Below are 12,356 nucleotides of genomic sequence, written 5' to 3'. Positions count from 1 at the left end.
AGTCTGATGATGGACAAAGTCATTCTCCCAGTGGGTAGGCAGAGAACCAGTCTTAAACACAGCATAACAATCATAATTGTTATGGCCTTCATTTTTGTCTTATAAATACAGTAGATCCCCCTATAAGACGGTAGATACGTTCCGTTCTTTATGAATCAATTTTGTAGGAATCATAGTTTACAGACTACGGCTGTTTGAAAGGTTTTCTTTCATAAAATTAATCGATTCTAGACTAATTCGACTCAACATTTCCAAAATACGTATATTTTTTTNTTTTTTTTTTTTTTTTTTTTTTTTTTTTTTTTTTTTTTTTTTTTTTTTTTTTTTTTTTTTTTTTTTTTTTTTTTTTTTTTTTTTTTTTTTTTTTTTTTTTTTTTTTTTTTTTTTTTTTTTTTTTTTTTTTTTTTTTTTTTTTTTTTTTTTTTTTTTTTTTTTTTTTTTTTTTTTTTTTTTTTTTTTTTTTTTTTTTTTTTTTTTTTTTTTTTTTTTTTTTTTTTTTTTTTTTTTTTTTTTTTTTTTTTTTTTTTTTTTTTTTTTTTTTTTTTTTTTTTTTTTTTTTTTTTTTTTTTTTTTTTTTTTTTTTTTTTTTTTTTTTTTTTTTTTTTTTTTTTTTTTTTTTTTTTTTTTTTTTTTTTTTTTTTTTTTTTTTTTTTTTTTTTTTTTTTTTTTTTTTTTTTTTTTTTTTTTTTTTTTTTTTTTTTTTTTTTTTTTTTTTTTTTTTTTTTTTTTTTTTTTTTTTTTTTTTTTTTTTTTTTTTTTTTTTTTTTTTTTTTTTTTTTTTTTTTTTTTTTTTTTTTTTTTTTTTTTTTTTTTTTTTTTTTTTTTTTTTTTTTTTTTTTTTTTTTTTTTTTTTTTTTTTTTTTTTTTTTTTTTTTTTTTTTTTTTTTTTTTTTTTTTTTTTTTTTTTTTTTTTTTTTTTTTTTTTTTTTTTTTTTTTTTTTTTTTTTTTTTTTTTTTTTTTTTTTTTTTTTTTTTTTTTTTTTTTTTTTTTTTTTTTTTTTTTTTTTTTTTTTTTTTTTTTTTTTTTTTTTTTTTTTTTTTTTTTTTTTTTTTTTTTTTTTTTTTTTTTTTTTTTTTTTTTTTTTTTTTTTTTTTTTTTTTTTTTTTTTTTTTTTTTTTTTTTTTTTTTTTTTTTTTTTTTTTTTTTTTTTTTTTTTTTTTTTTTTTTTTTTTTTTTTTTTTTTTTTTTTTTTTTTTTTTTTTTTTTTTTTTTTTTTTTTTTTTTTTTTTTTTTTTTTTTTTTTTTTTTTTTTTTTTTTTTTTTTTTTTTTTTTTTTTTTTTTTTTTTTTTTTTTTTTTTTTTTTTTTTTTTTTTTTTTTTTTTTTTTTTTTTTTTTTTTTTTTTTTTTTTTTTTTTTTTTTTTTTTTTTTTTTTTTTTTTTTTTTTTTTTTTTTTTTTTTTTTTGTCTCCCAAATTTTTAAAGAACTTAGTCAATAAATTTTAAAATATCAATTGCCAGTGAATTTCTTTTTGCAACCAAATATGGTATTTTATTCCTACCATTGTCCTTAAACTACCACTACAGGTGAGACAATAAATTCGTCAAGATCTAAATAAGCAAAACACAGATCAATTATCATTTACATTTTCTTTTGCTTTTTGATATTAAAAGTTGTTTATGTGTTGGTTTTAAGTACTGTCTCCTCATTTACAAATTTCTGTGAATTTGAAATTTCACATTTTTATGTGAATTGAGCAATACCATCAATTCACAGAAAAGTATGAAATTTTGAATTTAATGAGTGATCTATAAGGAAAGGATTTCTGTAATTTCATAAGTTTTGATGTTTTATTATATGTTCAATATTTATTTTTTAAATTGAAAATTATAAATTACACTACTTTTTTAATAAGCAATTTATTATGAAATGTATCACTGTATAATAAAATTGTAACTGATGTTTTGCTTTTATATCAGCAGTAATTGTCTTTAAATGTCATTGTTAAAGAAACAATAATGCTAAATGGGCATTCATGGTATCAATGTTTACATAAACATCATTTAATTCGATATAACCACAAATAAAATTCAGTATCAAAAACCTTAGATTTATATCAGAAACACTTGCCAATGAAAGAATAGAGAATAGAGATTCCATAGCGTGTATAATCTGTTTATTAAAAGCCCAGAATTTTTTGTACTTTGTTATACTGTGCTTTTTCTTTGTCTCCAGACAGCTCCTTGTTATATTTCACTTATCTTATTTATCAATGTGATACATTGGTATAATATCAAGTTTATAATTGTAAGTTATGTGATTATGTGCTTAAATTAAAGCATTCTTATAATTTAAAAACATTTAAGTTAATTTAACAGTTTAGTGTTGTGCAGTAAATTGTATGATAGGCCTATTTAATTATTTGTACAATTTAATTTGAATTTTCCAAACTACATAGTAATCATTGGCAAGTAGTTTGTAAATTATTATTTTGTGTATTATGATGCAATAATTTTCAAGGAAATTTTGGGTCCTGAAAATATTCTGAACTCCTGATATTTACTTTAAATTCACATAGTTCTGGATCTTGTTTTAAAAATATTTACTGTTAAATAAGAAGCTTTTATAAAAAAAAATTAAATTTTTAATTTCCATTTCAATAAAACTGAGCTAAAAAAATTAATGTTTCATTATAAATAATTATACACTGGGTGATAGGTTAATAAACATAATCCGTTCCAAGACCGTGTTTGTTACCTAAATTGTTTGTTAACTGATTATTGATTTACCATAGATTTTTATGGGAATTTGATTAATTCATTCTGGAGATCCGAAAAAAATAAAAAAAATTATATACTTTCTTATTGCGTTTATTTATATTGTGAGAAGCCAGGGACGTAGAACTAAGTCTACGCCGCTTACGGGCACACAATCTCAAGATTGGCTCACTAAGCTTTTTCTAGGAGGGCTGTTAATGTTTAAATGATCTAGAGGATTAATTCTAGATCTAGTCAGGATTCCTTTACACCAATTAATCAGTTATTTTAAATGCGGATTAACACGCGTTATCCTTAAACTCGGGATTCAGAGGAACTTGAATGAAAATGAATGTCTAATAAGAACCGAGCCATTTTATAAAACAAATCAAAATATTTAATAAATCAAATAATAAAAATATACAATGATGAATCTAACACATATCTAAACCTAACTTAAACTATCTTATTTCTAACCTAACGTGTGAGAGAGTTTATATTGATCTATCAGAGACTATATTAACTTCACCGTATTTCTTGTATCTGTTTCTGTATAAGGATCTTCTTCCTTCTTTAAATATTTTTCTTCTTCTATTTGCTATGGGAAGTTCTTTTATCTTTCTCCTTTGACAATCTTGTCGTATACTTATACTTCAATTAATCAGTCTAGCAGGGCCTTGTCGATCTCATATGATCATCACTTGTATCGTATTCTCTTTGTATGGCAATGCCTCTTCCTATCGGACTGTCTCTTAACGTATATTTCAGATTCTTACATATGGCAAACCTTGTTTCGATGGACTTGTGTGGCAATACCTCGTTTCGACAGACTGCTTATATCGTGTGGTGGATTTCTTGCGTGGCAACCTTTTTCTAACGGACTGCCCCAAATGGCAGGAAAATGTCCTTTTTATCTGGTCTTCAGTAATGTGTGCAAAAACTCGACTCATCCTGAGTTGGCCTGGCAAAGGAAATCAACTTCCTTTCAAAAATCTGATGTTTCCTCCGTTTTTAAATAAAATCTTGTTGAAGTTTAAAATATTATTTTCCATTGTTTTAAATCTTTTCTCCAACTTATTATTTTGATTAAAATGATCCTCCCCTGAACGTTCAGATCTCACAATATGTAGTAATAAAAATACATATATACACAGTCTTGCATTTTTTTTTGTGGGGATTAAAGAACCTGTTCAATGTCAATTGCTTTTCTCTCTTCTTTAGGACTTTTAGAAGTACAGTGGTGCCTCGTATAACGTACTTAATCTGTTCCAGATACACGTCCGTTAAGTGAAACGTCCGTTATACGAAACGCATTTTCCCATAGAAATACATGTTAAAACATATAATTCGTTCCACAGCATAAAATAACCGTATTGTACCATAACAAAAAAAATGAAAATGGAGCAGTCACCAATTATGGCGGGTAGTCAGATGTTGTGAGGAGGAGGTGGAGGAACACTTTCTTCCCACATTCATACTGATACAGACTTTTTACACATTGCAGCGGGTCTTTTTTTTTATTGTTTTTTAATCAGATTCAGATTCAGGAGATGCTACCGGAGCTTGCAGGATCAACTCCTCTTGTTCCATCCTTTGTTTTTTCCCTGCTGGCTTCTTGAAAAACATGTCCAAGATGGTCTGTTTCTCGCTCTTCTTTAACACCTGTCGGAAATAACAAGCAAGGGTGTCATTGTAGAGATCATTGATACTGTTGGCCTCAGCTTTGTCTGGATAATGAGTGTTGGTAAACTCTTGAACCTCTCCCCATTCGACAAGGAAGTTTTTGTCAACTTTCACTCCTTCTGATGATTTCTTGCATTGTTTAAATTGAAATTGCCTTTCTGTTTTTTTAGAAGCCATGATTTGCACAACACTTGAATAAATGTAAATACCCTGCACTGAGGTGATGTACGTAATAAACAAGGGAGCAAGCCTAATCCCAACGGTAGCTCTGTACTTCAGATATACTGATAATATATTCTAATAATATTAATATATTATAAAAATAGCAGATTGTCATTGGCAACGGCAAAAGAGTGGAAACATCATTCGCACTTGTTCGTAAAAAGTCCATTGGTCGCCTCACGTAACTGCTGAACGGAAAGTCCGTTGTCCGCAGCCAGTCCGTTGCTCGAGTCACGTAACGGCCAAACAGAAAGTTCGTTATTCGCAGCGTCCGTTATTCGAGGCGTACGTTATATGAGGCACAACTGTAATTAATAGCATTGTCATTGTAGCGATTCCCAAATCTAATTAATTAATTTAACCTCAATCTGGTTTGATGACTGTTGTTCTGACATTCTCCAACTTCAAAACATCTTTAATAGCAGATGTTGGCATTGATCCTCTTTCATTCTCCCCTTTTTCAGAAGAAAACACATCTTGCTGAGTTTCTTGTGTTCTTCTGTCATCAAATCAATTTCCATTACGAGCTCTTCAATGTTCTTTATTTGTCAGATGTGATTTTCATTATTCCTTTAGCTGCTTCACTCTTCTTGATTATATCTTTCTTAGCTAAGATTGTGCTTACTGTAGACCTGTTCAAGCCACACTGCCTAGCAACATCAAACTGCCCACTCTACCTGGCTATTATCTCTTGTTTGGTTTCTGTGGTGAGCACAGTTTTTAAAACTTCACTCTTTTTAGGCTCCATAATATTATCAGTTTCTTTTTTAAAGAAAAAGTTCAGAAAAGCAATTACAAAAATTCAGAAAACAGAAATCAACTAGCACACAAAAACATTGTGTAAATGTGAGACCCAGATGAAATTCAAAAGTTGGTGTTAAAACGTTAACAAACATCCGATAGGACAGTTAAATTCTTGCCTTTAAAAAATAAAAACTAATTCAAAACTTAATGTCCAAAGACTATAAAAAAAATTCCTTGTCAGAAAGGTAAACAAAAAACTGGAATTACAAGGAAGAGTGTCAAAGTTCAGAGGAATACTATCCAATCGGTATTGGATTGAGCATTGATGTAAAGACCAATCAGTATTCAATATTTTGTCACTGCTTCTTGTGTTTGTTCTGTGAGGTGATCATTATCCAAACATGTTTGTTGTCCAAACATAAAAATCTTTCACAAAAGTGTTCCTTGTCCAATTTGTTCGCAGTCCAAACTGTTCATTAACTGATCACCCACTGTATGTATTTGTATATCTAAGACCATCAAATTCTATATCCAGATTCTATAAATTACTGAATCACAAAAATTCAGAATTGAAATCATCTCATACATTCAAAATCTTATTTAAAATTACATTTTGATTAGAATTAATTCACAAATAATAACAAACAGTTATTCCTAATAAAGTTAATTGATCAAGATATATTTTCTATCGTAAAATATATCTTGGTTAATTAACTTTAGGCCACTCTGTATTCACTATTATTTAATATTGTTACAAAAAAAAAATGCATATGAGAAAATTTATTTATTTAGCATTCTTATAAACTATGATGATATGTGTAAGTATAGTATTTGTAAATTAAACAGGATTGGAAAAGAGATTTTATAATTAAAATTGTTATATAATTGTCATGAATTTTTATTTACTAATTAGCAAATTTAACAACTTAACAAGCAATATAAAAATCAGATATAGTTAATGTGAATATTTTCAATGGCAAAAACAAGAATTTTTTTTAAAATTAATGCTTTTTTCATGAATTGAGTGTTTAATTTTCAAAGTTGGGTAAGTCAGTTTTATGTTATTGGTAGATATTTAATGCTTTGCGTTTGAATGAGTTTAAAAATATTATTAAGCAGTTGTAGACTTATTTTATATTTTTTTGGTCTTATTTCATGTAGATTTAATATGCAATAATGGTTATCTGCATTAGGTGAAAAAAATCATGGTTTTGATATGCACCAATGGATTTGCCTCACTTCAAAATCAACTCACGATATATATCATTGATGGTTTAAATTACTAGTAAAAAATTTATACTGATATTAAAATATATTTATTGTGAATTGATTAAAAACATAAATTTTATGTTAATTTATAATAAAAATTAGCTTTAAGTATTTTTTTCACAAAATGGACTTGCTCCACTTTCAAAATCAACAGCTCAATTAGAAATAGTTCTGATTTTTTAAATGAAGAAGGCATTCAGGCATAACTCATTATAGATTGAAATAATATAAACTTTAAACTAATAAAATAAAGAAAAATTTTTGTTAAAGATATGTTTTGAATTAACAAAAATTGACTTTAAAAAAGAGAAACAATTGACTACAAATTTATATATACAAATTAGTATAATTATTTTTTTATTATTTACAGAGAGAGTCAAGAAAACATGACATTAAACAAAATGAAAGTTTCTAGTGACAGAGGAGTACCGATGGATGTAACTTGACAATGGTTGAAATCTGAACAAGGTACTAGATATGCTAGCCTGCAGTGTTCTGCATGAAAAGATGGGAAGTCATTCTGCAGCTTGGTCCTGTAACTGATGGTGGAGAGAGAAGAAAGGAAATTGCACTTCTCAAGTCAGTCTCTGTAGAGGTGATTGCCACATCCCATTGACCCAAGAAGAAAGGAAAAGTGATGCTTCATAATGTGCTGTATTCAGTCCCAACCTTTGTCATAACTGCTGTATGTAGATTTAGAAGTCTTTGTGAATTAATGTTCAAATTCCACATTACGTGTACTACAAAATTTTCAAAACTGAGAACAAGTTTGAGTAAAATCGATGGAGAAAACCCTAGGTTTTCTACTTCATTATAGAAATATTGACTGATAGTTTACTTACTGTACACCATACTGTTTTCAACATCCCACTTCTGTATTATGTACTTTTTAAATAATAATAATTGAAGATTAAATTATTTTTTATTTTACTATAGATGAATTCCAACAGCTCAACTTCAATCCAAAATAAACAAATTTGTGAAACAACAAGTCTTCCTTCCATGTAAATGCTGCACAATATTAAATACAATACTGTATTTCATTATATATTTTTAAGCTATGTCTGTTGGAATTTGAAACTATTCATTCCAAAATCTAATTTATATATCAGCAATATATCACCTTTAGAGGGAAGCAACCACCAAATTTTTTTTGTTAATTTGTCAGTTTAAAGTTACCTGTTAAACTTTGTTACTATACACAGTGCTTCATTTTAGTAAATTTTCATGAACCTCAAATGATTTTTAAAATGTATTTATTAATTTAGTAGTACAACCCACAATCTGATAAATAATTTTTATTGTTATTGAATTTTAACAATGAATTTGTTTTATTTAAACTGCTTCCCTTTACATAATTAAATGTAAATGTATTCTTGAGCAGTTATTTCCTTGTTGCCAATGGCTGAGGTATAGAATCAGTTCATTTTAAAGGTTGCTTATTCTCATGCTAGTCCTTAATTTAGATGTAGATTTTTCATTGCCTTATAAGTGGCTGTGATTAACAAACTGATCTGTTCTTTTCCTCAGCTTTTTGGTAATATTTTTGCTGTAATATACATATACATATATATATAAAGTACTTATGTATGTATGTATTTATGTATATATATAAATATATATATATCTGATATAGTCACAAAGGAAAAAAATTGGTTTAAGCCCATGAATATTTTTTTTGGGAACTAGAAAACCAAAGGCAGCTGTGTATACATGTGATAATGTGTTGTGTACTCAATTGTCAAGTTGGAATGTATGTATATATTGTGGTAATTTTCTAGTAAAAACAATTGGCTTCTAGATGTTGACAGTATGACATTGTGACAATGATAGTGAATGCAGTACGGGTCCTCCGGTGCCTTTAAGGCATATTTGCCATTCCGGCTAATATACACACAGGCTAATCAGACAAATGACTAAATATGCAAATAACTTAAAGCCATATTTGTACTACAGATAACAATATATATCACCTAAAAAGTGGATAGTTCTGTAGATAAAAAATAACTTTAATGTTATAAATAAAGTTGAAGGCAAAACTGAAATATAATATATTTTTATCTCCTATTAAATGTGCAATGTGTAATATAATTTAAAATTCCTCTTATGATTCAAAATAATCCCTGTTATTTCTGTTGTAACAAATGGTGATATATTTTTAGATAGAGATTTCATACTGCCAGAGAATTTATCCCAAATATGCAATATAAAAATACTAAACTAGAACAATAATAATGATTTTTTGAGTGTTGAAAAGTTCCTTATTAAAATTCCTGGTAGAAAGAAAAGAATACTTTGTGTGTTGAAATGTGAATATTAAATCATTGTGATATCCAAATACTGTAGTATAAGTAAGGCTTTATGTTTAATATTTGCATATTACAATTTATTTTTACTTGTTGGTTGCTATTCTTTTATATAAAGAACATTTTAAAAGTTTTGTGTTTGAAATAACAAACTACAATAATATTAAAAGCTTGTTAATTAGCATTTTTCAGTTATGCTGGCACTTTTTTTTCAGCCAAGAGAAATTTTATTTGAAATCCACTGTAAAACGAAGTGACTATAATAGAAATATGAAATATTCAAAACCAGTACAAAGTTAGTAATCATAAACTTGTTGTATTGTCAGAAGACACCACTTATGTATATTTTGCAAGCAATGTTCACCCAATTCCTGTTACACAATCAAGTGAACAAATGAATCTGTATGAATTGTCTGTGAAATTTTAATTCAATCCATTATATATGTACTTGGAATAATTCATATTAGAAAGCTGTTCCAGCTCCTAGGAGTTTTACTTTTAAGATCCAAGTAAAAATTAAACAATTGAAGAAAGTGTTATACGTGAACTGTGCTTGCTATTATACAATATTTACTATTGTAATTTAAGGTTATGGTACAGTGCCACATAATGGCTAGTACCTGATTAGACTGCCGAATGATTAGTCTTGCTCACATTTATTGCTATATGGTGTCAATCTGATGAAGTTTCCTAGTGCTAAAACTAGGATTCATCACAGTCATCTCTTCACTAAGACTCAATATATCTGTAGTTGCTGTGTGTGTATTACCATAAATTGCCGTTGTGAAGTATCACTTTTCTTCACACAGAACATCCCTGTACCTCACAGTTGTCAAACGATGTGGTGTACTGTACAGGCTATGTTCTGCACCACTGATTTGTATGACTGAATTGTGGAAAACCCTGTGTAATATAAGTTTTATATTTACTTCAAACTGTATCATTGTAAATAGCACTTTAGCTCGCATGAATTAAAGCAATTTGACCACGACAATTTTATTTTCTTTTAAATATCAAATGATCTTTTCAAATAGTTTGCTTAATAATTAAGTGTTGTCTTTTTGAAAATAATTTACAAATTCAAACCGGTAAAGAAACCACTGGATTACAAATATTGTTGAATCATCACAGTGGTGGAGAATGGTCCTAAGCATCAAGTAATACATTTTGATTTATGCTTATTGGAACAATGTATATTTTCCACCTTTTCTGTGGTGAAAGGTCCTGTGTGTCGTTTTCATTACATCTGAAATTTTAAACATTATGATTTGGTGCTATGCAAGTCATGTGAAATTTCTTTGGTAGTGAAAGTTCTAAATAACAATATAAAAATCTCACTTAGGACACTATGCAACAAAATATTAAACTTTTTAAAAATAAATTGATAGGAAGTAACAAAATTAAAGTTTTATTATCAAAATTTAACTTGATTTCAAGGAAGATATTATAAATAATTTAATTTTATAGTCTTAAAATTATGGCAAAATGAAAATGATTAATCTTTAATATAATAAAATCATCCAAATTTTTTTTATTTGTTTTAGCACTGCCCAATTGGCATTAAAAAGATCTTTTTATCAATCCCAATTGGAGTTTCACTGGACCCACAATAGAGTGGCAGAAAATGGGCTTGGCATATCCAGGTTAAACCACCTTAGGAAAAAATTCCTGGGTTTTTGACTTCCAGGTTCGTTTCTGATTCCCCAGAGCAATGGTGTCATTTAACCACTCAGCCATCCATCCAAATCACTTACAAGGAAAAAATAAGCATAACATATAAATTGACATTCCATAGAATGTCTTGTACAGTATATCAGGCAATTTTTAATTTTGAGATGAAAAAATTAGGAATTTTTAAATGGATCAGTCATGGTTATAGACTTGTAAGTGAAAATTACAAATTTTAAGAACTTTACCAGCAGCAATGACTAAATTGAGGATGAGATGAATAAGGCCTTTTCCATTCTATGCATCTCTATTTTTGAGGATTTTTTATGTATAATTCAGCCGTCTTTTCACTCGACTATTTGGCTAAACTTCATTTATGTATTACGATTACTTTCCTAATTCCTTACCTTAGAAATGGATCATAATACTTTGTAGACAGAGAAGGATGTAAGTATCAATAAAAAGTAGTTTAGGTCAAACTTTATATACGTGCACCGTCATGGCCACACAGTGGGTGACCACGTTCTAACCTAACCTATTCTAATTATCAAATTATTGGTAATTTATTAGAATAGGTTAGGTTAGAACGTGGTCCCCCACTGTGCGGCCATGACGGTGCACGTAGGTAAAGTTTGACAGTAGTTTATTATTGTTAAGTTTCAGTAATACTAAACTTTATAAATACTTTTGTTTGGATAGACGAGACAGTTACGTCGTCCTCCTGCCTTAACTTTAATTGTAAATATGCATGCATATTTACAAATCTCACTCGACAGTGCAATGGGAGCGACCTTGCAATCTACGACGTCATGCATCGTTATACAGTGAAATACCGATTATCCGGAGCAGGGAGGAACGGTAGGCATCCTTTGCGTGTAAATTTCAGCCCCTAGCAAACTATTCGCGCCATATTGTGGCATCCAAAATAATTGTGGTAGCTTGATTGGATTGGGCTGAATTTGTGCGAATAACTAGACATTTTTTTACTTAAAATTATAATACTCCGCAGTCCGCTGATTGACTGATCGCTTTAATTCAGGGCAATACGTTGCGATGTTAGAATTTGTGATTTAAAAAGTCAAAGTTTTGTGTAGGTGGTATCTGCTTTACTGCGGTTGAATTTTACTGTACTGTACATATTGTTTTCATTTCTACTTTACTGGTTCGGGATGCTACCGCCCCTACTGTGACAACGTCTATACCAGGAGCGTCCAACCTTTTGGCTCCCTTGGGCCACATTTGAAAAAAAAAATCTCGGGCTGCACATGACCTATAAAGGTAAAGGTGACACGAGTAGATCTGCCGTTCTAAGTTGAAACAAACGGTGAAATTATGTAGCCAAATCGTGCCCGAAACGTTCCAATACGCAATGACTTTTTGTGCACAAAACAAAAAGGGTAGCCCATCTTACGCAAAGCAGCAAATCTTTTCATTTCAGATGCAGTACATAATGTTCGTATAATATGCATACAGCTATCTCAGCGATTCTCAACCTTCTTAGCTCCGTGACCCCCACCCAAAGGAATAATAACAGTAACCCTTACTATTACTAATTGAATTTTGACTGCAATTATAAATGCAAATTTTTTTATTTATTAAATTATTTTTTTTATAAATGTAAATCGTCTTTTATCACTCGAAAACAATTTGCTTTTGTGTGTTTCTAACGTAGAGCCACGTATGGAGAAAATTTTAAATGAAAAACAAATGCAACCATCACATTAATTTCTTTTCTTTACATGTGTACTTATTGTAAGTAAAATGTTTA

At 28.0% G+C, this 12,356-nt stretch overlaps 1 protein-coding gene across 1 annotated transcript in view; it reads left to right on the top strand.

Moving 5' to 3' along the window:
* The window catches only part of LOC111632208 (enhancer of polycomb homolog 1-like), a 185,905-nt gene extending 175,994 nt beyond the window's left edge, over positions 1-9,911 (top strand). Inside the window, exon 15 of the mRNA XM_023376587.1 lies at positions 6,985-9,911. Coding sequence (XP_023232355.1) covers positions 6,985-7,060 — 76 coding nt within the window. The 3' untranslated portion in view covers positions 7,061-9,911. The remainder of the gene's footprint in view (positions 1-6,984) is intronic.
* Positions 9,912-12,356: the final 2,445 nt, after the last annotated feature.

This window comes from Centruroides sculpturatus, unplaced genomic scaffold, assembly GCF_000671375.1.
Source record: "Centruroides sculpturatus isolate CEXI.00-Female unplaced genomic scaffold, Cexi_2.0 scaffold407, whole genome shotgun sequence".
In the NCBI taxonomy this organism is placed as follows: Eukaryota; Metazoa; Arthropoda; class Arachnida; order Scorpiones; family Buthidae; genus Centruroides; species Centruroides sculpturatus.
The sequence above is the reverse complement of the archived record's forward strand: the minus strand, read 5'-3'. Positions and strand labels throughout refer to the sequence as shown.